Below are 27590 nucleotides of genomic sequence, written 5' to 3'. Positions count from 1 at the left end.
TGATATTTAGTTCCATTCCTCATAATGTGTCCCAGATACTCCAATTTTCGTCTCTTGACAGTGTACATTATCTCCGTCTTCTTATTGGGTTGTTGAAGAACCCTGTTGTTGGAAATGTTGTCCATCCATGATATTTTCAGTTCAACAACATATAACAACGGAGGAGTCTAATTTTCAGTTCAAGGGTGAAATTATGCGACTTGAATACTCTTAACATGATTTTGAATGCCGCTCTCGTCTTTTCAATCCGAGCCCTCACCTCCTAAGAATGGTCCCACCGCTCATTCAAAACTGTACCCAGGTTGGCACTCTCTCCACTACCCTACCATCAATGTCAACTTTTCCTTTACAAATTATCATTGTCTTTGTTTTGTTAATGTTGACTTCCAGACCATATATTTTACTAATTTCAGCGACTTTGTCCATTAGCAGTTGAAGTCCTTGCGGGGTGTCGGCAAAAATTACTGTATCATCCGCATACCTGAAATTGTTGAATCTCTCTCCATTCGATAGTACGCCGGCCTCCAAGGCTTCTTGGAAAATTGCCTGTGAGTACAAGATGAATTTAGCGGAGATAATATACAACCCTGCCGTACTCTTCGGAGAATTTTAACACAGAATACAATATTCTAATTTGGAAGTAAAATAAAGGGCGGTTGCTGAGTTTTCAGCCTCGTTCACCTTCTCTGTAACCCTCTGGAGCCAATACTTATGACACATCAATTAATTAATTGGCAATTTCATGCTGTATATTTATGAACTTTATATCTGCAATATACCAAGGCCATGTACCGTTCTATTGCACGAAAATGTCTAAGCATACTAATAACTATTTAAATAGAAATAAAAATCTCAGTACCCTTTTTTGAACTATTTTATCACACCATGTTCCAACATTTTTCAAGTCAAAATGGCATGAATGTTGAAACATGGTGTGATAAAATAATTCCAAAGGGTACTGAGATTTTTATTTCCATTTATATTACAAGTAGCCCTAAACAGAAAAGATACTAACTGTTGAATGAAAAAGACTAAGAAATTGTCAAAAAACTACTGATTTATTGATAATTAGAAAGACCGGTTTCGGTTATTACACCATTGTCAATCTCTGTCTGATAAACTAACTCTAAGACTAACAGTCTAAAAACTAAACTAAACTCTAAGAGCAGCAGAATTTATACTAGTAGGCGAGTACTGCTATTGGTCGAGGGCTATATACTAGCTGCTATATACTCGCCTACTAGTATAAATTCTGCTGCTCTTGTATTTAGTTTTAGTTTATCAGAGATTGACAATGGTGTAATAACCGAAACCGGTCTTTCTAATTATCAATAAATCAGTAGTTTTTTGACAATTTCTTAGTCTTTTTCATTCAATATGAATAATTACCACAATATCAACTTCTCAACTACACAAAAAGTGAAAGATACTAACTATTTATTTGACACCATTTGGTGGAACGGGTTGGCTGTGAGGGAAGATATTGAGGCTAACTACTATTTTTTTCCATTTATTAAAATATGACAAAAAGTAACAGTACACATAATAATATGTAAGCTATTTCGAGCATGACTGCGAATGGGAGTATTATTCTCTATATATACTATTATTATTAATATAGGAAAAATAATTTTGTTTGATCTCAAAACATAAATTCTCTTCTCTCAATGAACGGTGACTGAAACCGGTGAAGTTCATCACCATACGAGATCTTCAAAATTTATTAAAAACCGTTGTGACCCTTAGTGAAACGGATCAGACTATCTCGCTTGGTTGAGAATCGTTTCGGCTTTCATAGTTTGCAGTAATTGCCGACATGCTAGTTATTCAAACTCAATGTGGCTGCTTGTTCATGTATACTGAATGACACTGTACATGCGGTTATTATTGCAGTAATTGCCGACGTGACAGTTATTTGAATTTAATGTGGTTGCTTGTTCATGTATACCGAATGACATTGTTATTATTGCGGCGACTGTAATGAGGCGTGCGTCGGCTTTAACGCAACAGGTACAGCGAGCGTTGACGTCACGTAGCCTAACTCTCTCATTAGGTTTTTCTCGTTGACACCGATTTAGGGTGGGTGAGAGGCCTCATGGCTGGAGGGCAAAAGACGCGTGCTCCATAACGACCCTCTATTTGAATAGTGTGATGGTACAACAATGGAAGAGCACGCTCCTCGATTGTGTGGTCACAGGCATAAGTTTGCTCATCATTTTCTCTGTTACCTTATTGGGGTCGCCGCAGTTCTGCCAGCCCTAAAAACCACCACTTACCAAAAAAATGGTCAGTTTTTACGGACGCCACCAAAGTGGAATAGTGAAAGACAAACTGGGTCTATTCCTATTTTACATCTATCATTTTTTGACAGCACTGAACCTGTATTCCTCTTAGTTTGTAGTAACATTAAAAAGGCTGAAAAGTAAATAGGATTATTAAAAGTGTTCATTATTGGAGTTATTATTAGTTTCAATAATATTATTATATTGGGGAATTCCATCATATTCAAGGAATCAAATTTATGAAAACATAATGTTAAATATCATTTTTTGTCGAATCTCCTTCTAGTATCTAACTGTATTGAAAACAAAACTAAGATATTTATAGACTATGTGCTCATATCAGAGAAGGTGATCAATTTGAGTTATCTATTTAATAGGTTAGTTCTAATATTATTAATGATCATCATCCTGGCAGTATCTTACTGATCATATAAGAGAAGGTGGTCAATTTGAGTTATCTATTTAATAGGTTAGTTCTCATATTATTAATGATCATCATCCTGGCTCTACCAACTGAAAAATAATTCTATTGACCGACCGTTGACTGCTTGACCAGTTACTTGGAATTGATAGTTGAATATGATGAATAAAATGGAATACTATTTATTACTTATACAAATGTCAATATCATATTTAAATAAATATTTCTGTGTATATTAATCATATATTACAGCTCTGTAGAAAGACGACACTTTCGACGAGTTGGAAATCGTTGTCAACGTTTGGTCAATAGAATTTTTCGGCCGGGGATGGTGGATTTCCCCGAGTAAGCTAAGCTTGTGTGCGTGAAGCGACAAGCTGGATCGAGAAAATACCTAGTATGTCGTCGTTCCAGTTTGATGAAATAGCCCAATTTGTCCATTTTTTTTTGGTTGTGCAGGTTTTCAGGGCTGGTGGTTTTCTGCGACCCCGCTTATTGTAGTGGATATTTTTGATTTTCTTCAGTTACCAAGTGGGCGGGTAACTCGTTTGAATGGTACGCTGTTGCTCTGATAGACTGCTTGTTTCCTTCAAAATTGATTGGAATGTAGTTGAATGAATGTATTGGAATGTTTTCTCCAGCTCCTGATGACTTTTCTCATGGGGATTAAGATGTGTTTTCAAATCAATAAGCTGTTGCTCTGACAGACTGCTTGCTTCCTTGAAAATTATTGGTTGGAGTGTAGTTCTATGAAGCATTTTCTCTATAACCTGACTCATTCTCTTGGGTGATTAAGATATGTTTTCAACTCAATAGTTTATATAGGAATCATTGTTGGAATTGAGTTATGCCTTTCAGGTGCATAGAATGGGATCAGGATCTACTTAATGAGAAAATAGAAATCAAGTTAAAGGGCGATCCTAATTCGAATCAAATGACATGAAGATACAGTATGAAGATACAATTCATGGAGATGCAGTAAGGTATCTTGTGATAATAATCTAGGTAATTAACTAGACTCTATTCAGCTGTGAAGTCTTCTGTCACCTAATCGATGAACGAGTACCAATATCATACAGGTATTTGATGATAACATTCTAGAGATGTGAGTGAGTATCATGATTCAAAAATGTCTCTCATATTGCCGTATAAATTTTTTAGCTAAATTGCAACAATTTATGGCTCCAAAGTAAATTTCTCACCACAAATGATTTGATCACTAGGATTCATTATACTTTTATATTTGTGTGATACGATGTCTGATACCGTACATTTTTATCTCAAAACTCCAGTACTCAGTCTGCTCATATCATCTTTTTTCTTCACTTGAATTTTTTTTAAAACATATCCTTTCAACTCAATTCGATCTCAAAGCGTCCTTGATTGTTAGCACAGATTGAAGCTTGTTTATTTAGTCTAAGGTGTTGGAAAACAAAATTCTTTATTTCAATGTAGACAGAATTTCTTATATCGAGAGCGGAAATCTGCTCTCTTTCTCTCTCTCTCATTGGGCTTCGAGACTTTTAGTCTCCTTTAATACTCGTAATTTTTCGCAATAATTCAGTGAAAATTGATCAATGCTTGACCAATAAATTGGCCACCAAAATGATGCAACAGATATAGGAGAACTGGAATGAGAAGAGAGTCTTTTATCTCTCATTTTTCTGTTCCACTATCAGTTTCCACGCATTATTCAATTGCATTGAGCAAGCAATCAATCATAGAATAAGAACAACTTGCAATTTTTCAATCCTAGATTTTCAGGATGAGAATAGCAACTTTCCATCGAACATTGTTCAAAATGGGAGAAAGAGTTTCAAATTTTTATTTCGAGATTCTCAGGATCGGAACAGTTTTGTAACTGAAACCATAGACTGTTAGATCTGTGTGAAACGTTTCGTGTAGCCAGAAAAGCCCGTTAACTATATCAAAACGAACTGATAAACTGACCGAAGCAACAGATTATGACGGAAAACTGTGAGAAGAATAACGTCTCTAGTTTAATAGGAGTGGTTCACTTAGTGGGCCCATTTGAATCACAATAGATGACAGAGTTTGAGTTTGTTTGTCTGGAGTGAGGACTCGATTTGCATGCCGGCGGGAGACGCTCATTAGAAGGCACGCGGCAAACAGTTGACAGACCCTGGCTGAGGGACGATCGACAGACGTCTCATTGCAACCTCGCTCGACCTCAGTTAGCAAAATAAAGCTCAGCATCCATGTGAAAGATGCCTCTTGTTAGTGTATCTGTGGCCGAAGGCTTTTTTCCGCATAATTACTCGCTGAAGAGAATGCGCACGTTCTATGAAGCCTACAGCTGCACTGGAAGACTTGGGGTCTTTCTGATAATAGGAAAAGTATGAAATTAAGAGCTAGTTGTGGTGTCACCCTGTGGTGTAGAGTTTCTTTGATTTTAGACTTGATGGAGATGGTAAGTGGTTGTAGTTGATAGAAATATAAAGTCATGCAATATAATATAAAACCACCGTCTACATAGTTCAAATTTGTACTGTTTAAATAGTGATTTTGTAAGTGATTGGAACAATATATTTTTTCTCAAATAGAGAACTATTATCAGTTAACAGTGTCATCGCTTATTCATAATAACAAAATCAGATAATTGTACCATCAATAATATATAAACTGATTAACAGTGTCATCACTTATTCATAATAACAAAATCAGATAATTGTATCATCAATAATATATAAACTGAAAATTAATGTTCGTTTGAATCAATTGAATGTTGTACTTGTATCTCTAGTGTTCCGTAAGGCCAAAAGTGTGCCAAATTGTTTCAAAATGTGCCATAAGGCCATCAAATAGAATTATTGAATCATTTTCTGATAAGAGAGGTTTTTGCCATGTAAAGAGAAGGTAACACCACCAACTTGATGCAATTTTTTGGAGATTTCGACTCTAGTATAGACATTTTGTAGAACTACACTACTATGTTCAGTAATATCGTTGAAAACAACCTCTATGTGAATTCTGGTGTTGAGGGGAAGACATTAATTGCTCACTAATGTTGATTCAAATAATTATTATTCGAACCAACGTTAACATCTTCATTCAGGTGAAAAATAATCAGTTGTTTCCTTGTGAATTGATATTCTCAAAAGACAATTTAATGTTAATGACATCCAAAAGGCTCCCAATATTAGCATGGGAGTGCGAACCCGAAGGAAAGCGAGGCATAGGAAAGAAATGGATGCCAGTACAGGCCGATAGAGCCTAATCCTTGTAAGAAGATGATGATGATGATGACGATGATATTCAGTCAAAGTTTGAAGAGTAAGCAATAACTGCAAGGTAAGGTTGTTGTCATTGTTCACTGTTCAAGTTTGTGAACATGGAAGATGTGAATCCGTTTGACGGGATTACAATTAAGCGCGTTCAATTTAAATTTGAAAGAACGTTTGTCTTCGTCACGTCACGACTCCAGCGACTTTGCGTCAAGATAGAATGAGAAAGCATTGTGTTCAGTTTTTTCAGCGTCTGGGAGCCATCAAAAAAGAAGGTGTAAAGGGGAAAGGAAAGTGAGTCGATGCTCCTCGGAGGGGTTCTAATAACAAGATGGCGGCAGAGTGTCATGTCAAGGGGTGCTCTAATTTACGGCACTCGAGTTTTACTTTGTAAATTGTCTCTTTCTCGCTCTTCCTTAGTCGCGCCCTTCTTTGTGCGAAATCGCTAAAACTCACCCCTTCACCATAACACACTGCACGAGATAACGACAACGAACCCCTCCCCCCCACTCCACACTACGAGACTGTCACCATTCTCAAAAAAGCTTCTTTTTCTACAACATTCTCCCTCCCCGGTTAAATCTTTCTCCTCGTTTGCTACTATTGAAAAATCCTGGATAATCGAAATACCAAAGTTTAATAATAATAATTGACCGGGCGAAGTGAGGTCTAAAGGTGCGTACAGATATACGCGCCGCGAACATGAGCAATTTACTTTTTATCAGCTGAAAATATCTGTATTTTTACAGAAACGGTAAGATACAGATATAGAAAGCTTTGCATCAGCTGATTAAAAGTGAATTGATCATGTTCGGGCGCGTATATCTGTACGCACCTTAAGATTCGACGGTATGGCATTTCTCTTTATGTTTAAATGTTTATGTGTTTAAATGTTGCGCATTTACGGCGAAACGCGGTAATAGATTCTCATGAAATTTGACAGGTATGTTCCTTTTTTAATTGCGCGTCGACGTATATACAAGGTTTTTGGAAATTTTGCATTTCAAGGAAAATATAAAAGAAAAAAGGAGCCTCCTTCATACGCCAATATTAGAATAAAAATCAGACTATAGAATTATTCATCATAAATCAGCTGACAAGTGATTACACAGATGTATGGAGGAGCCAGTCTATTGCTGTATTTCCATAATAAGGTCTATAGTTTCAATCAGGTACTTGTTGATGAGAACACTGCGTGAGGTCTACTGTTCACAGAACTACTAGTGATAATTAACCGAGCGAAGAGAGGTCTAAGATTCAAGTCGACGGTCTGGCATTTCTCTTTATGTTTAAATGTTTATGTGTTTAAATGTTGCGCATTTACGGCAAAACGCGGTAATAGATTTTCATGAAATTTGACAAGTATGTTCCTTTTTGAATTGTGCGTCGACGTATATACGAGGTTTTTGGAAATTTTGCTTTTCAAGAATAATATAAAGGAAAAAGGAGCCTTCTTCATACGCCAATATACTATTAAATATATGAAATAGCTAAACATACGGTGGAAGTCATTCGAATATCATTGAGTGAAATTACGATTTTGAGAGGGAATGAGTTCCCTAACATGAGTGTATCGTTGTGTACCCTCTGTATGTATTCTCTCTGTAAAGCGCATTTTAGATTTTATTTCTACTAGACTACTTTCTCTCTTATGAGACAATTATTCATACCTGATGGGGCAGAATAAGACTAGCATCATGCAGGTAGTGTGTGTCTCAAACTTTGCTTGTAAGAATCTACGTTAGACTGTATTTTAAGCGTTAGCCAAGAAGCATGGGATTAGAATTGAAGTACAATATTATTGTGTCTGATCAATTATTGAGAAATGAGAAAAATGCGATTCAACTTACCGTCTTTGTTCATTCCCATGTGCAAGCACTTCTTGAGCCGGCAAGCTTGACATTGGTTTCTATGTGCTTTATCTACAACGCAGTTTCCTGTTCCGGCTTGACATCTGCAAAAATATTACAAATCTTATAATAATCAAAATATAATTTTTAAATAATTTTAATAATAATTATTCATAATATAATATTATATTATTTTCAAATTGAATTTCAATCTGTCTTCTGTTAGAATCATGAAGAATGGTTATAGTGAAACGATTTTTCCCAGTTAAATGTATTATGCGAGAGAGAAAAGATAATATAAGATATTATAATATAGGTACTATCTTTCCTCTATGATGATGGACTACTTACTTTCAATGTATGATACACCATCATTGAAGACAATAAATTCACATACAGTTTCGAGTTGATAAGAAATGATACGGACTCACTGGGGAATGTGAGAATTGATTACTATGAGAACTGAAGGGTAATTGTCAACATCAGAAAACTTTTTATTACTAACAGAGCTGAATTCTTCGATTATTGCTGATTGATATTTTCATTCATAAGATATTAAAGATATCCAAGTGGCACTTTACACAAATTGTGGATTCGACAACAAATTTGAGGAACAGTTGAAGGAATCTTGGAACAGTTATGGCTCAAAAACCAGAGAGGAAAAGTATATTCAGTCAGTCATATGAAAATAAGATTGGTTTCAAATGTTTGAAGCTGCAACATAATGGCGGATACCTAATGGCCATGCTCACACTCACCCCACGAGGTTGTGTGGTAGAGAGGACTTAAAAGTCCTAACTCCGCCTAATAAATACTTTTCCATTTTCACTTTTACCAATTACAGAGAACAGGAAGCTCTACAATTGGCTGATTCTCGATACGCCAACCCAATCAGCCAATCAGAAAGCTTCTTGTCCTATCGTGCCGTGCCGTGTCGTTGAGTAATCGGTACATGTGTGAGCGACTATCTTTCACAAAATCGTATCGTGAAAGCTGCATCAATATTATATATTTTTCTTAGGCCTACATATTATTTATTTCAATCTCTGAGAAGACTTAGAGATCAGATATTAAACGTGAATACTTGATAGTCTTATCGAAAACTGTAACTTTATTTTTTCATGCTAGTTTTTTTTAAATTTTTATTATTAAAATATTGATAATGTTTTAACCTTGTTAATTTTACTTCGATTATCTGATCACACTACTGGAAACGTGATCAGTATATTTTCCAAGATACTATTTAATTTCTACTTATGTAATTTGTAATTTGAGGAGGAAATAAATTCATTTATTCATTCAACTTACTGTGACAACTGTATATCATCTTATAAATATAAGTACATTTGATATTCCTAAATGATAAGTTTGTTCATCTAGTATGTTCTACGCTAGGGTACTCGAGTTTTTTATTCCGTTACTGATGGTCGTGCGTCAATTCAAGGTTTGTTGAGTCAATAGGATCTCATCTCAGTTTCCTTCTTCCCCGGTTTCTTTCCACTGAATCTCACCTCATTCGGTTGGCATCGTCGATATACACGGTGAGGGAACAACAAGTAACGTTCGCAAGCCAATCTTTCCTTTTGTTTAAAGGGCGGCAGAGACTTCAACATGGATCCGTGAGCAGGGGGGGGATTGGATGGTGAAGGGTGGGGGAGATCGCTGGGGCTCACAGCCAACTCCCCCGGGTGCCGGAATCGATAGAAAAAAGCGCGGTTTTAAGAGCGAAAGCTCCCTTAGGAGCGTATCTCATGAACTTATTTCCGAAGTGGGATCAAGCCCTGCAAAGGCGTCTGCAATTCATTCCGCTAGTTTTTGATTGGGGTGGGCATTCGGGGAATTGAACGATCAGATCCCCGGACAGATTGATTCCGCTTTCCTACCCCGCCACATCCACCTCATAAGATGTTGCTCTACAGGGAAAGAAATATATAAGCCCTTCTTCACTGTGCTCGGCTCAAGCGGGGAAAAGACTTTCGAAAAATGAAAAAGGATATATTTCCTTTTGAACTGTCCCCTTTCATAGCGTGCTCAGTCTTTCCCTCTGCGATTTTATTTCAGATCTGTTTTTCTCTCGTAAAACTCGCACTTTGCGACAAAGAAAATCCAAAGTGTGATATTTCAGTGAAACGATTCATTGCAATCCATTGTAGAATTGAATTGGAATACGAGGGAGCAACCAATGTGTGGGATACGATATCATCCCACAAGATTCATGAACAGGATTCCTTCAAGCAGAAATAGGATTTTCGCGCTTCTCTTGATCAGTAGTCTGCTCAAGTGAGAGTTAAAAGCCGATTAAAATTAATTTCCCGTTAGTTAGAGAACTATTCAAAATTATTGGATGTCGTAAGTCTTCTAGCTCTGACCACTATATTATTTGAACTCTTCTTTGAAGAATTTTCGATAATAATTTAATTGTTCCGTTGACAAATACTAGAGCTATATAAGAGCTCTACTGTCAGATCTTTCTGATTCATTTGTTTCAAATTATGGTGGAGAGTTGGCTTATTGGTTTATGATTAGTCTATTAGGAAAATTGAGATTCTTGAAGTGAGATTCTTAGCTGACGACAATTAAATTATTCTTCAAAGTGTAAAACATTTTCTTTCTGCTTTTTAATTAATTATTAGAATAAGGCCGCTTCGACCTGAGATTGAACGTAAAATAATGTATCCTCATAGCAAGAATTTACTATGATTGCAAGAATTTCAGCTCCCTGATCAATTTATATGTAGTGGAACTCAACCTGATTTGGACTAGCCTATAATAACTATTAGAATTTGGGAGAGCCTATAATAATAACTATTAGAATTCGGGACAAGAACTGTTTCAAGGGTGATCCTGTTGATTTCCTTCCAAAACATTGATTTGATTATGTGTTGAATAGATGAATAAATAGATGAATTAGGTTTTTTGAATTTGAAAGTTTCTAATACACTCCGTTTTTTTAATTTATGAGTTTAGAAATTCAATGCTCACTCTAAATTCCATAAAATATACTTAATTATTATTCTTGCTTGTGTGAAAACTAGTCTGTTGAGTTTTGAAACAACAGAACTTTTATGCTCGAGTTAGTGTCGGTTGCACAGAAGCCGGTTAAATTTTAACCGGGATTAATCCCACGAGAACTAATAAGAGAAGCTGTTTTTTCAAAAACGCCTTTTCTGATTGGTTCTCGTGAATTAATCACGGTTAAAATTGAACCGGCTTTTGTGCAACCGGGCCTTGGAGTTGAAATTGAAATTAAGTTCCCTTTAGCTAGATAACTATTAAGAAAAATTCGTAAGTCAATGAGTTTCAATTATTTATAGTCTAATAATGTTAATAATATTGGTAAGTCAATGAGTTTCAATTATTTATAGTCTGATAATTTTTAGATGTTATGAAATAATTAGTTTGAAATTCTTATCCACTTATTATTCTCTGCAAATTATTGTAGAATCAGTAATCATCCCCTCTCGAGAAAGTTACAGAAACTTGTCTGATTGGGGAACAAACCCACAATCACCGAGCATGAGCACTCGAAAAGATACATCAAAAGTGCAAATCGAATCAGGATCTAATCGAATAATCTAAGAATGGACGATTGTATAATGATTGGAGAGGGAGGACGGATGAACATGAACACAATAGGGTCAGAGACAGGGCGCATATTCTAACAGGATTTCACGGTCAATCACTGGGTCTTCCCTTGTCGGAGTGCACAGTTCCGCTAATTGATTTTCCTTACAGCTGTTCGCTGCTGCTACACAGACGCGAGGCAATCCCTTCGCTTGTGATCGATTCATGAGGCTCTCTCTCCTCCGACGATACTATCATCTGTCAAGTGCTTCATCAATGACTCTCATTGTGATCACGCTTGTTGGAGTATGTATTCCATTCGGGAGATCAATTAAAAAGTGAATGTCTCCTGGGAGATTAGCATGGGCCCACTTCAAAAAATAAGGTACGTCTTATATGCAAATACGATGGTTGGAATGCTATATGGAACTTGGAATGCGAATACGACGGTTCTGAGTCAATTCATGTATAGTCCAGTCACTATATACATTGGTGCATGCAATTTATATTGTAGTTCAGATTTTTTTAATATATTATTTGACTACATAACTCAGTACTCATTGGAGATAGAGAGTTCCGAATGATCTCATTTATCCAGAATTTTATGATCTAAAAAAAGGCAAGAGCAAATTTTTCTGTTCGATTACGATATTTGGCAGAAATAGCTGAAAACTGGAAATTGAGCCGAAAATACGAGGTTTTTGGGCCACTCTGTATCTAGCACAAGGAAATTTTGCATGAAGAAAATGGTTCTGGACTTCTCTTATGTACCCAAATAATATATTAGAAAATCAGAACTACAATATAAATTGCAAGCACATCCCCATTTTTATGTCTATATTGACTGGACTAGTAGTTTCTGTTGAAATATGAAGATTGTTTGAAATAGAATAATGCTTGAAACAGGAAATATGGTTTTGTTTGGAATGAAACGATGGTTCAAGTCAATCATGGAATAGAAGGATGGTTCAAAATATAAACAATGGTTTCGTGTAAATCTCTGTGCTCTCTATTGGAATAGAACTATGTTTCTCTTTGGATTTGAATAAAACTTTGGTTTACGTCAATTATGAAGTAGAATGATCGTTTTGAAATAATAGAAACGATGGTTTTGTGTCAACTCCTGTAGTCTCTATCGAGATAGAGATCATAGGAATTACGAGCCTACATAAATCTTAAGAAGAGGAAAGAAACGTTAGAATTCAGCAAGCAAGGACACAATTGTGTGAGAAATGCCAATTTCACGTCTGATTATATATTTGACTGCATGATTAATTATTTACATAAATATATGTCTTATACAAAGTGACATGCCACTGTCTAATTGTCAAAACTCACTTAATAATATCGAGTTAATTAGTAGGAATCAAAGCTCGTTTGGAAAGATTTCCATGATTTATATCAGGAAAATAAGATTCCTTAATAGACTGAAACTTGTATAGAAGAGAAGACACAACCTTATTCCGTACTGTGTCACTAAGTCTAGATTTTGGAAAGAATAGGTCACCGTTCAACTTTCTTATCTCTCTCGATCATTGAATCTGACAAATTGTAGTTCTACATAATGAAAATGAATATAGTGAGCTAGTTTACTCGATCTTTTAATGATGAGTATGTCAAATGAAGAAATCTACAAAATTAGAATGAAAAAAGTGGATTCATTCATTAAATCATTCTGATTTTAAGTATGCCAAATATAGAATTCTACATGGTTTGAGTGGAAATAGTGAATTGTTCCTACCGATAGATGAGTTTCCGTCGCACGCTGCGCTTGAAGAATCCGCTGCATCCGTTGCAGGCGAGGATACCATAGTGCTTGCCGGAACTGGTGTCACCACACACGACACAGGTGAGGCCGAGTGCCTTGACCTTGGCAGCCGACGTGACCCCTAGATGACCTCCGTGACCTTGGGCGGTCAGGTGACCTTGGCCACCGTGACCTTGACCGGTGAGGTATGGCGGGGAGCGGCTCGCTCGCACCACCGTCTGCTGGGGCTGCAGCGATGCTCCACTGTTGTTGATGCACAGGGACAGAGGGTGTGGGCTGGGGCTGCATGCGTCCGAGGATAGTGCTGATTCCGCTAGAGAGAACAGAAATACAAATAGGTTAAAGATTAAGGTAGATTGAAAGAAATATGGAAAATGAAGGGGGTATGGAAATTAAGTGGAAATATGAAGGTGGTTTGAAGAGAATAGTATTTGAAGAATAATCTTCTTATTCCTCTTACAAACAAGGATCAAGCTTTAACCTGTTCCGACTCACATCTAGCCAATTATTCAAATGAACATTCAAAAATCCTATTATTATCACCGCTTGCGTGGTCTGCCAACATCTCTTTTGCCTACTGGCTGATAATTATTATAGACTTTTATAGTATCCTTTATTTTCTATTGAAATAGAACAATGGTTTCGTTTGGAATAAAGCGAGTGTTTGAGTCAATAATTATGAAATAGAGTGATTGTTTTGTTTGAAATAGAAAACTATGGTTTTGTATCAATCCCAGTGTTCTCTATTGAAATAGAACAATGGTTTCGTTTGGAATAAAGCGATTGTTGAGTCAATAATTATGTAAAAGAGTGATTGTTTTGTTTGAAATAGAAAGATGGTTCGAATAGAAAAGATGGTTTTTTGTCAATTACTGTAGTCTCTATTGAAATAAAGTTCATAAGAATTGTTAGCTCAATGGAATTCAATAGAGGGGAATAGAGGAGACCTAAGCATTCAGCAAGTAAGGATACATGTCTTCTCGAGTAAAAACTTAATATTACTCTCTAGGTTCGTCTAACAACTGATACATGATACAAAAGTAGAGTGGACATATTAAACAATAGACATACTACTGTCTAAACATCAAACATCAGTTCTCAAAACATCAAACCCATCAAATAACATCGAGCAGCTTGGGATGAATCTAGTCTTGTTTGGAAAAAGTTCATTGTTATGTTTAAAAACGTGTCTCTATGGACTGAAATTTGTATAGAAGTGAAGACCAAACCTTATTCCATACTATCATCTAGTATGACTTAGTATCACTTACAATCGACTTCTTTGAACATTCTAATTTATTCAAAAATAAAATAAAATCTTAGCAAGAAGCCAGATAAGAGATTCTTGGCCACTTAATATAATTGATATATTAATTTATCGCTATTAACAGCTGCAATATACAAAGGCTGAAGCCGTTCTATTGCACATAAAATAGCCTAAGCATACTCAAGCAGAAAACTTGTTGCCATGTGGTAGAACGGGTTGGCTGTAGGGTTGATGTGAAGAGCAAGTATTATTATAAATTTGGGGAGAAATTGCTCCTTTTTTCTCTTTTTTATCTCTCCAGATTATCGAATCTGACAAATCAGGAACAAAGATTTCTTCATATAAGAATAATTAGAATGAAAAATATTAAAATCATCTTTCGATCGCTCAGAGCGATTCGCTCTTATGGTAAGTGTTACAAATAGAGTATGAAGAATAATTCTACTTGGTAGTAATGATAATAGTGAATTGTTCTTACCGATAGATGAGTTTCCGTCGCACGCTGCGCTTGAAGAATCCGCTGCAACCGTTGCAGGCGAGGATACCGTAGTGCTTGCCGGAGCTGGTATCGCCACACACCACACAGGTGAGGCCGAGTGCCTTGACCTTGGCAGCCGACGTGACCCCGAGATGACCTCCGTGACCTTGAGCGGTCAGGTGACCTTGGCCGCCGTGACCTTGACCGGTCAGGTAGGGCGGGGAGCGGCTCGCTCGCACCACCGTCTGCTGCGGCTGCAGCGATGCTCCGTTGTTGTTGATGCACAGGGACAGAGGGTGTGGGCTCGGGCTGCATGCGTCCGAGGATAGTGCTGATTCCGCTAGAGAGAACAGAAATACAGGTAGGTTAAAAATAAAGGTGGTTGGAAATTTGAAGGTGGTTTGGAGAGGATAGTGTTTGAAGAATTTGTATATGAATTTATAATAAATTCACCGCGAGGGATATTAATCTTCAGCTGCAGATACATACACAGAGATATACACCTGCTCTAGAACATGAGTGTTTCTCAAAGTTGATTGGGTTAATTTCCGAAAAAAAGGCAATTTAATTATATTTGTAGTTAATTGCATATATTGTATTTTTGAATATTGTTTATACTTTATTGATTAGATTGCTTATTTATATATTAATGGAAATAAAATTTATTATTAATCTGGAATAGTTCAATCACCCTTAACTATATTAATATACTAGCCGGCAGGCCCCATAGCCTGAAGACCCCATAGCAGATCCCGGATGGGTCATCCAGAAATAGGATCAGCAGTCTCGCTTCTCTCGCCTGCATTTCTCATTTAATCTTTCTTCCTTCCTACAAGAAGACTTTCAGGCTCTATTCAATCTCCAGTTTTCTTTGAATCATGTAGTTCAGGGTTGATTTATCGCGCTGATTCTTATGAATTGATTCTGTTGGTCTCAAAATCACCAAATTTGACTCACCGATCTCATAATAATCAACGAAATTAAAATGAAAATCACAGTAACCTATTATAATATAATTTTCGAACTATGTAATAAAATCGCTCTCTGAGTTTTTCTCAATATAGGAAGCTCATAAATGATAGTTTTGAGATAAATGATAGTCTTCAACCCTATGCTGTTTTACTTGGGGGAACGTGTACAAGCATCGTCCCAGATCTATTGATGATCTACATTATGAACTCATGCTACTCGTTTATAGAATCATTGAAGCTTTCAGAAAGGCTTCATCGGGCTTTATACAATGATGTTAAACATAAAGTTACCTTCAAACTAAATGGAAACAAAAATAAAAATCTCAGTACCCTTTCTTGAAAATGGTATCAATGTTGAAACATGTTGTGATAAAATAATTCAAAAAAGGTTACTGAGAGTTTTATTTTTATTCCTATTTATACTACAAGTAGCCACATACAGAAAAGAGACAATAAAATACCTTCAAACTATAATAAAATTGCTATAAAAGCTATTTGAAGTATAATATTTTCCTCCTATTATAATTTGATTTTTATAGAAACGTTCAAACAGACAAGATTCTTTTTAAAATAAGGATGCTCAATGAGAATCAGTCTCTGGGTCTGTCGAGACCTTGCACAGCAATCAATAAAATCAATCAATCAATCTACTCCTAACAAGTTTAATCAAGTAACTTATAAGAGTAATATAGAAACGGAAATTCCCTTTTACTAAGTCAAGAATCGCTGGAAGTATTACAGTTTCCAATGTACTGCCTTCATCCGAACTGAATAAATTATTTTCCAACGAATGATATAATAGGATATGGACAACACTACTGCTCTTAAACAGTCTTCATTACAAGATCAGGACCGAGAATAAAATATGATAGCATATATTATGCGAATGGGCTCGAAAGATTGATAGAAGATGTGTGTTTGTAGAACACAATTTTTATTAGATTTCTGCTATTGAACTGAAATTTGATTACGCCATCTCAAAAACCTCGTTCCAACTGTCTGATTGGAGAGTCATTTCAGTAATTAATCAGTAACGATTATTTATGTGTCCGAGATAATTGGATGGATTATGCTATCAAATCAGTAACTAAAATCGGGTCACCAAGCTTCGCTCGTTATTTATTTATTGATAAACAGGACAGAGTTCTTCAAAATGATTGGGGAAGGACTAACAGGCACAGCCCAAAACTGTTTCTTCCTCGAATTTTGATTTATACACTATAAATGGTCCAAAAAGTAGGTTATGTTCCATACACTTGAATTCAGGTCAAATTTTCAGTCCAAATATTTGAAAATAGAAAAGTTTTAATTTAGATTGTTTACAAACCAAATTGAATAAAAAATAACACTCTCTAATCACTTAAAACTGTAAAATAATGACATAGAGAAACAATAGTATAAGTAGATATCCCATGGTATAGGGCGTTTATGTCGCAACTTTCACTGTTATCTCAAGCCGATAGTCCATGTAGTTCTTTCCCGTGAAGCTTTATGACGCTGGTAGTCTCTCATATTGTGCCGTTCATACACTATTGCCTGATCAAAACAGTAAAAATCGACAATAATCGACAGTAATCGGCTTGAGATAACAGTAAAAGTTGCGACATAAACGCCCTATACCATGGGATATCTACTTAAGCCATTGTTTCTCTATGATAATGATTAACTTTGAATATTATGATACATCATGTCATGTAAACAAATCAGATTATTTTGATCGAGTCTATTAAATTCAGGTCAAACTTTCAGTCTAAATATTTGAAAATAGGAAAGTTTTAATTTAGATTGTTTACAAACCAAATTGAATAAAAAATAACACTCACTAATCACTTAAAACTGTAAAATAATGATTAACTTTGAATATTATGTTACATCATGTCATGTAAACAAATCAGATTATTTTGATCGAGTCTATTAAAATTATTCTAGATTTCTCGCGAGGTACGGTAAGCTGATTGATTACACAGCTGATCTCCCACACAGGCACACGCATCTTCTGTTATCGACAGACGACGAAATTATCATCTGTTTTTCCAAGGTTGAATTATCCTTTTCATGTCCTTCAGCGAGTTTTCCCAGGGATGAGACCTAGTGCAATCGAATTTTAATTATCATAAACCTACTATGTTCCAAATTTAGTGAAAATCGTTAGAGCCGTTTTAGAGATCCGTTGGACATAAATAAATATAAATAACCAAATATAAAAATACAGAAATTGCTCGCTTAGTATGATAGGATTGTAATATTTGATAGACGTATGCGGTTATACAATACAATAAAGGTTGGTCATAGGTGGGAAGCCTACAATATTTCTCATTCGAACAAGGAATATAAATCTAGATGGATTTTTCAATTATTGCTTCTAGCGGGTGAATGAAATCGTATTGTATGGTTAGTTGCTATGATTGTATGAAGTAGAGTAGAAAAATTGTTAGTAGAGTATCACGAGTGTGACGTTTTCTACCAGGAATTAGTGGAACAATGTAATATGATGTGTTGATCTTGTAAGACGAAAAATGATGAAAAATAATTATTATATTAATTGGTTTCCTCACCCGAAATATCCCATCGTGACCGGCAGTGATCGAATAAAGACCGTTTGGACCAGAGACGAATGTGTTGTCCATTGAACCATTGAAATTGTAGCAGCCCATCCTCTTCATCGAGAACTACTGAGCTATCTGAAATAAATGTCTGACGCTATCATCTGATACTTTACATGATTGTGTAGGTGCTTCAAGATATAAAAATAAAATAAAATTTAATATTGGATTATGATTCATTCAAATTTACAGTTAGTTATGAGTGTCAGTGTTAAGTTTTGGATGATACAATTAAAGGTGCGTGAATTTAATCACAACTTTAAGTTACAAATCAAAATAAAAACTGGATTTATTCAAACTTGGTTATAAGTTTCTATGTTGATTTTAGATAAGACATTAAAGATGCGTAAACTTGACCTCAAAGTTACAAATCAAGTTGGAAGCTAGATAAGGATTTATTCAAACTTAGTTATGAGTGTCTCTGTTGATTTTAGATGATACAATATTGAAGATGCGTAAATTTAATGGCAAATGAATCTGAACCTGCGTTATAGAAGTGGGATATTTGCTGTCGATTCTAAAACTGATAATACCTCTAGTTGATACAAATCTGACAAGGGAACTTGGAAAATCTAACTAGTTGTATTTGATAGATGATTGAAGTAATGGATAAAAGTTATCGAAGAGTAACATCCTACCAAATATTCCTTCAAGGGTTCTGATTTGTGTGAGTTTATGATTTTCATTCTCATTTATTCCAGTAAGATAGCTCAATTTCCTCGGTTAAATCCTAACAGTACTAAAAATGAAAATGTTTTTTAATTCTCTGGAAGCTCAATTAGCTCAATATACTTGAGTAAATCCGAAGAGAAACGAAAATAGAAATGTTTTTGAATTCTCTGGTCGAATAATTTTATTGATTTTTCAAATTATAATTGCTTTCATCTGTATTGTTCTGATAATATACAGCTACGCTATACCATTGCTTAAGAAAAGTTCAGTAGAAACTCGATAATTTGGATCCTCTGTAATTCGTATTCCTCTATACTTCGTAGTGGAAGCTTGGAGAAATCTCTATGATTATAAAGTAATCTATTTTTTCCATTTATGACAAAAATAAGTAGTGAAAAAACAGGCATAACCATTTGTATTTCTAACTCAATCTTGAAGAATATAGTTCAAATTTTCAGGCAATGAGGTAATTTTGTACAGTAACTGATCAGTTGGACACTAGAAAAAGTAAATTCGTATGGCTTTTTGGTGGTTGGGAGCGCTTCCAACTAATTCACTATTATCAGAGATAAAATATAACTAAAGCATTTTTTTCTTTATGCTATTATAATTCTATTGAGCCCACGAATAAGCTTGCCGTAGTCTCATGTTGCCTGATGAACAACTTCCAAAAATTAAGTGTCTCATGCACTCCATTCTGATTTGTTTATACCAGTTTGAGGGTTCCGATCCAGTTTGTTGATTCAATAAGAAAGGTGTTGGAAAAGCAATAATGGTAAGTAGGCTATGAGGGTATAGAAGTGAAGGGCAACGCAACGAGTGAAAGGAGAGAGGATTAAAATCTCATCTTGGTCGGCTACAGAGCGGCACCAAATGTTCTTCCATATATTTGCCATTTGGCAAGTGAAATCCGTGGCTTGAGGTATTAGTTGGACTTTAGCAACGAGGGTGGGGGAACAAAAGTCAAAGAAGGCTTAAGCGTCGGCTCTCTCTGGGGGCGGCGTTGATTGATTTATTTTTGCGGGGGAAGTGATCATATTGAGGGTGTATTAGTGCAATGAAATCCTCATCCGCAACGGGCCCTTGAAATCGTTTTATTTGCGGCCCAAGTGCCAACACTAGCCGATCGAAAATTAATTATCCCCGACGGAACGAAAGCTGCTCGCCGAGGGAGAAACCAGACCTACAACCCCTGCTACACACATGCTACTTCAAACACACTTCATCTTGCTAAAGCATGTAAACAAACAAATAATTTATCATATCCAAGGAGAGTATGATCCTATCCTTAGGATGACTCTAGTATGACCTAGTATGACCCTATCCATACCCTAGTAGAGTACAAATTTTAGAGTATTACCCTAGATTATTACCTAGATTATTATACTCTAGTATTACCCTAGAGTATTAGCCTACCCTGGATGACATTGCTTGGTGCATATCGTCTTGACTGTAAAATCACTTCGCTTATATGGGCTACTTGATTCAAATAAAAACAATATAAAAAACTGAAATATTGTAAATATTTTAAAGCATATTAATAAAAGGGTTCTAGATGTTCTTTTTATCGTCTTGACTGTATATCAAGTATTAGGTCTGACTGTGTCCAATGTCAGTGTTTCTTAGTGGCAATAAATTGTATATATTTTTATTAATTCATTTCCATCCTATCCCCACTGACAACATAATTTAACTCAACAATTCTTTCTTTCAATGCATTTATAATAAGCTACTATGATTTTCCACATCACCTAAGGAAAAATAGTATGAAATGCATTCTCATTGTATAAAAAACATTTTCCTCCACCTACTGGCTAAAGTACTTACTTTACTCCCTGAAACATAATACTAAAGTGTCACTTTTTCGCTCTCGGTAGTAAAAAACAGAAAAACTCCCTAGGGAGTAAAAGTGACTCCATTTAAATAGCATGGGAAGCATCTCTATTTTAAAAACTTACATTATAATAGGTTAGAAGGTCTAAGCTCAGATGAGAAAGCATAAAGAGGTGTCTGTCATTGAGTCAACTGAATTCAATACCAGAACCAGAAATTTGATCAACTCATGAAATATATGTTTGTTTGATATTATATTCTTAATATTATAGACGATAAAAATTTATACAATTTTTAAAATATCTTATTCTATTCAAAATACCAGCCAACAAATATTTTTGATCTGCAATTCAAATCTGAACCGCGTGATCTGGAGTCAGCCATTTTTGGTAGACACCCAGCTGATATAATTTTTAAAACTTTTGCTAGATAGCGCAATCGGCAGTGCCAATCAGATCCAGATGGCCGGTTTTTAGGTTTTAGATTTTAGGTTATGTTGTTAGGAAACATTGTCACCAATACGTAAGTTATTAAAATGATTTTATTTGCAGTTTCTATAAAAAAATGTAGATGGAGGAAAAAACATTTTTGGGTAAAATGCTTGAGTATTGCAACGTGGAACTGCAATGCGCTGTGATCAGATTTTCAGCCATGGAAGATGAGAAACATGGTATCATCCGCAAGTCTAGTAGACTCGTACATACATAGTACTACATATATCATAAGAATAAAGATGTATTGTAAAATATTGGCTGATGATTATTCTCAATGAAAATAATTTTATTATAAATAATGAAAAGTACCGTAGTAAATTGATTCAACTTGATTTCACTCAGAGTTACCAGATTATGAAATGAGTTTGACTCATCTAGTTAATACAGGTTTGAAATACGATTACTAACAGGAACAACCAATCATGTTTAATGAATATGAAAATGTATGAATATAGATTATGAGTGTAACTGTATTATAAAAACTTCAAAATGTAAACATAATGTATAAGAACTACGATTTATGATTCATGAAAACTATGAAAATTATTATTGTTGTTGAGAAAACAGCAGTTCTCGGATAAAAATCGACAATCCTTACATTTCGTGAACCAGTTTTCTCTTTCTTCTCCATCTCCCAAAGCTCTTAATATAATCTATAATTATCTCTTCATATATTCTATTAATCTGGGATAATATATCACAAATTGTATATGATTATTTTTGTATCTGTTTTGTTTTGAGTTGAATAAATGAAATGAAATGAAAATCTCCAGTTACTCTACATCAAGATTCATGCTTGGAACGAGAACTCAATGTTCATCCACATTATCCAAGTATTCAACCACTTCATTCATTCATGTGTAATCTATTCCCTTCGTTTGATAATGTAGAACACATTACCCCCAACACTAGAGAAGTCTATTAACCGAATGAAGGGTCACCTACGAATTTTGTTTAATATTGATCTACAACTGCAACATTTGGAATATCACCTAACTAATAGTTTACATAGTACAACCATAGAGAAACAATAGCGTAAGTAGATATGCCATGGTATAGGGCGTTTATGTCGCAACTTTTACTGTTATCTCAAGCTGATAGTCCACGTAGTTCTTTCCTGTGAAGCTTTATGACGCTGGTAGTCTCTTATATGGTGCCGTTCATACACTCTTACCCGGTCAAAACAGTAAAAATCGTCAATAATCGACAGTAGTCGGCTTGAGATAACAGTAAAAGCTGCGACATAAACGCCCTATACCATGGGATATCTACTTACGCTATTGTTTCTCTATGGTACAACCATAAAATAACCAATCTACTTGTATTATGTACATCTATTATGTTATAAACAGTTTAATAATGTTTAGCTATTCTCGAGTACAACTATAAATTTTGTTGATGTTTGTGGAGTAATAGCTAGCCTACATTTTCATATTTGAATACCAAATATAAATCGAGACGGATTACCAATTGTTGCATGCAGCGGGTGAATCTATTGTACGGTTAGTTGCCCGTATTTTACTAATGTGATATTAAAGTGACGCTGCGCCAGTTGCTCAGCTCCTCCCAGTGATAAATCAAAACCTACAAGGAAAAATCGCATAATGATATAGTTTATTAGAGAGGGAAGGCAGGGTGAGAGGGGCAGGCCAGGCTTGGAGGGTGGACCCGCTTAATCCACCAGAATTGGATAAGTGCAGGGGTTCGGTAATCCGACGCCGGGTAATGGATATGCTAATGAAATCTGGCAAATTGCTTTCATTCTTTGCCGGGTCACACAACTACACCCCTTCCCATCTCATTCACCCCTCCCAACCCCCTGACACTGTCACTGTTAGCACCGAACAGCTGAGACCGATTTCCTTCTCGAACGACATCACAAGTCCCAAGAGGACAGGTCTCAAACACAACCTACAGCTTACTAGACTTCAAGCTCTGAATCAGATGCTGTTGATCCTCCTCTCGCGTCTGTTATTTCAGTTCTAGTTTCTTTCTGGGATCAGATCAGTCATTGACCATAGAAGAAGGATACGCGTTAGTGATAGAAGAGTTCAGATTATTATAGTGAGGTCCACGTTATAATGGCAGTGTTTAATTAGCAATAATTGTATAGATATCCTTTTTTATCATTCAACAAAGCGGATAGCGCTATCTCTTTCTAGCTTTGCTCTGTTGCCAGATTGTTTTTTAATAATTTAGAAATATAAATTATTAACAAAATATTCAATCTTGATTATGAAAATTCATGATGAAATCATTAAAAAATATAATTTCTTGCTTGATAAAATATAATTGATTATTTTAAACGGGAATTAACAGTTAAAATTACATCAATAAACCGGTATCAGTTACCCGTTATAGAAGGCATTGACATCGGCAACGTTTTTCTCCTACCTTTTTCCACTACCATTATAACGGGGACCTCACTATAACAATACATTTATTGTAAATTTTTCAAATGATCACAAAAGGAAATTCTTGATATAACTTGTCGATACAATAATATTGATCCTTCTCTCTTAGAAGGGTATGCTTTTGGAGAGTATCTTCTCTCTTTGATACAATCCTCTCAAGTATTAACAATAAATTGTTGATTTTACAAATGATCACAGAAGTAAATACTTGTCGATACAATAAATCAATGTAAATATAGTTCATAAATTTTGGATTCCATCACGAACTGCGATTGTAGGACTTTTGAAACTCAATGGCTACTTAAATTTGTTCTTGAAGGCTACTTGTTGCTGAGATCTTCAATTACTTATAGATTAAATTCTGACTAACTATAGGTATAGAGAAACGGAATAATATTCGTTTGTCTCTGCTGTAGGACTAACCTAGATTGAAGTATTCTTTTTATAAGTACGATGCCCATTGATATGAACCCTACCCTTGTTTTTTGGTGATTGAAGAATAATTTGAAGTTCCAGCTTCTTAGGCTCTCATCTAGTGCTTAGGAAAACATGGGGATGGAATTAATGATTATGATGGGATAAGAATTTCTTGTAACTTTGAGAAGCGATTTGGTTTCGTGGTCACGCCGATATCCTATCGATAAAATAAGTCAAGCTCCAAGTGCCTGCTACTCCCTTTGTAAGGGTGACCACTTTAAGAGCTCAACTTCTCTAAATACCATTTATGAGTTTAAAAATCGTTTCCCGGTGGCTCCGAATCCACCTAAAGCTGTAGGTCCACTCATCTCTCATCATCATTCGTCTCATTACACTTATGGAGGCATCATCCTGGACTGTTGGACTGTTGTATAAATTGGAATTGGAACCGTTTTGGGCGTAAGCCTTTGGTAGTTTTCTGTGAGTTGTGTGATTCTGAATAATTGAATTAATAAATAAATGAATTCTCAGCCAAAAAAGTGGTCTAAATCAGTCATGTATCAAACGGGAAAACCGAGAGCGATTATATTTCATGCCATTCGCCAAGTCAATCACGTTTTTATTAGTCAAGATCAACTAAAGCATAATGAGAAAACTGGACTTGCGGAACAGTTGTAAAACAGTAGTGTCCTGGTTTTATTGATCGATTATAAGATTTTGTTTGAAAATTATTCTTGAGAAAAAGGTATGATTTTCTATTGTGATTTCAAACATGGAATAATAATAACTTAATCATGCTTAGTTTTATGCAAACTCTACAACCAATCTCATTCGAATTAAGCTCACTCTGCAAGAGAATCAAAAGTAAGTTCACTCTACAAGAATCAAAATGAATATGCTTCTATAATCACGTTATATCCTGACATTTCATTATAATCAGCATGAGATGATTTGATTCAATGTGTAATCCGTTTTGACAAATCATCAATACAGTATAATAACAATATCCTCAAGTGAAGAGCTTCCTCTCCCACATTCGAGACCCCAACAAACTATAGGATCAGATTCTTGAAATTGATATGAAATATAATTATCCAATTAGTTGTTCTACTATATTCAGTACATGATACTTTTGATATTTCGACTTTTAACCCCCATGACGACCTTTTCAGCTACATTCTACCAATTTGATTCTCGAGTTTTGATCTTATACAATTATGTAACATTTTGAAGTCATTATTCTTCTGAGTAGGAAGAATAGGAGTGGCCGTAGTCGAGTGGATCAGATGCTGGCTTTATGATTCAGAGGCCCGGGTTCAAATCCCGGCCCGGGCAAGATATTTATCTCGGGCCACTCCCGTGTTTCGGATGGACACGTTAAGCCGTCGGTCCCGGTTGCCTAAAAAGCAGTCGTTAGGTCATGTCAGAGGCCCTGAAATTGATCAGTTGCGACCTGAAAACTCTGACACCAGACCTGAGCCAGCCAGGTCACACGATATTATTATTATTATGAGTAGGAAGATTCCTTAAAATGAAAAATTCCCAAATATTCACCATGCTTGAAGAGAGTCAAAGTGTGTATAACTTCAAAGGGGGGATATTTTGGGAATATTATTTAATAATCACATGAGCCCTGGAATAATAGGAGGGTAATAAGACAGATCTTATAATCTTAGACTCTACAAGACTGGACCGTGTTGACTTCATACCACATGAAAGGGATTTGAAACTCATACCTTATTCACTTAGTAGAACTGACCTCCATCAATTTCGACAGTAGTAAGGAGATTAAATTCCAATTAGATTGAATAGTCCTCAACGCAACTATCCATGAGCGGGAGTTTCTGAATATGATATCGTCTGGTCCATCGAATGATAAAATTATTATTGTCTTCGAGTTTGGAACGGTTTGGTTATGAAATTGAACTATTAGTTATCAATTTTTTCATCAAATTTTCATGGATTGATCCACATTAATTTGAGATGTCTGTGATATTCGATATTGACAACCGCTGAATCGTTTCTTAATATGAAAACAATAATTGATCTGATTGCCCACTTCTCAAGTGTCGATTCTTATAGAGATTTTAGTCACAATATCATAAGTCAAACTCATAGTGGTATTAAAATTGAATGTGGGAAACTACTTACTTCATTCACAACTCTAAAATAACGGGATTAACTGTAAAATAAGATAAGTGTAGAGTTTAAGGTTAGCTAAAAACACCTAAAAAGAATCCTGAATCCACTCTTTTTGGAAGTTAATCTACGGAGATGAATAATTCTTAATCGGAAATCTGTCACAAGATTTGGGTCGTAAAGGCCGTAAAAACTTATAGAGAGTTGAACTTATCCGGTATACGTTGCAGATTAGCTTTATCTGTGTAATATTATTGTAAATTTACAGTTTTTTGTGAATTTTAATGAAGTTGATAGTGAACAATCTCTTTCCTTAATAGATTAAGATAATTAATAGCTCACAGGAACAAAGATGAACTGCTGGAAGGGCATTGATAAATTAACTTCTTAGACCGGCATTGACCAATATAATTGAAGAAGTAATGTATAGCAGTATTGAATTATCAATCTCACAAACAAGAAAAAACTCATGCCTCGTACATTCAATTGAAAAATAATATATCTTCCTTCGGTGTGGTATATTATAGACGCATTAAAGAACACAGGGGTACATATCTGCTTAATAAGTAGTTCCTATAAACCGGGCCTAGGAGAGGCAAATACAGCCCAACGAAAAATGATTCCTCTCATTAATTTTATTTGAATTATTTTAGGGGATGATAGAGAATTTGAATGAGAGAGGTTTGAAGAATAGGAGTGAAACACCAAAGACGAACTTACCCCTTTGAGAGTCGGCATCAGTGGTCGGCTGTGAGGACGAGAGACTGCCGAGAGGCTCCATCTGGGGGCGGTGGAGGTGGCTTCGACTTCTAGCGGCGGCGAGAGATCTCAGGTCTGCTGAGTCAGTCGATTGTCGACGGCGAGCATAGCAGAGCAGAGCGGCGGCGAGTCGAGTGAGCTAGCCAAAGTCAAGCACTAATCCCCCGTGCCGTGAACAGTCAGCCTTCAGCCTTAGCAGCCGCCCTTTTCGGGGGCAGTGGGGGCGGCAGCAGGCGATTGGCCCGTCAAACACCGCCCACTCACCCCTTGCGAGCTGCGACACCCCTCTGTGCTCTGCTCTGCTCTGCTCTCCGCTCCGTATCGATCTGCTCATTATATTTTGATGCCTGCTCTGGAGCCCCCTCCCGTCTCTCAGCATCACCACCTTATTTACAGCCATTGATCGCAGACCT

The 27590-nt window shown here is 35.9% G+C and overlaps 1 protein-coding gene across 3 annotated transcripts in view; it reads right to left on the bottom strand.

Annotated features, from left to right (window-relative positions):
* Nucleotides 1-27325, bottom strand: part of LOC111057966 (photoreceptor-specific nuclear receptor-like) — a 54528-nt gene extending 27203 nt beyond the window's left edge. The window contains exons 1-4 of one of the 3 annotated variants that reach the window (XM_039422057.1): nucleotides 27139-27325; nucleotides 18402-18527; nucleotides 14876-15215; nucleotides 7799-7902 (exon numbers count right to left, since the gene is read on the bottom strand). In XM_039422057.1, coding sequence (XP_039277991.1) covers nucleotides 7799-7902; nucleotides 14876-15215; nucleotides 18402-18527; nucleotides 27139-27199 — 631 coding nt within the window. In that variant the 5' untranslated portion in view covers nucleotides 27200-27325. Of the gene's footprint in view, nucleotides 1-7798; nucleotides 7903-13103; nucleotides 13444-14875; nucleotides 15216-18401; nucleotides 18528-27138 lie in introns of all 3 variants that reach the window. The other 2 variants (XM_039422058.1, XM_039422059.1) reach the window with 2 other exon arrangements.
* Nucleotides 27326-27590: the final 265 nt, after the last annotated feature.

The sequence above is a fragment of the Nilaparvata lugens genome, chromosome 2, assembly GCF_014356525.2.
Source record: "Nilaparvata lugens isolate BPH chromosome 2, ASM1435652v1, whole genome shotgun sequence".
Classification (NCBI taxonomy): Eukaryota; Metazoa; Arthropoda; class Insecta; order Hemiptera; family Delphacidae; genus Nilaparvata; species Nilaparvata lugens.
The sequence above is the reverse complement of the archived record's forward strand: the minus strand, read 5'-3'. Positions and strand labels throughout refer to the sequence as shown.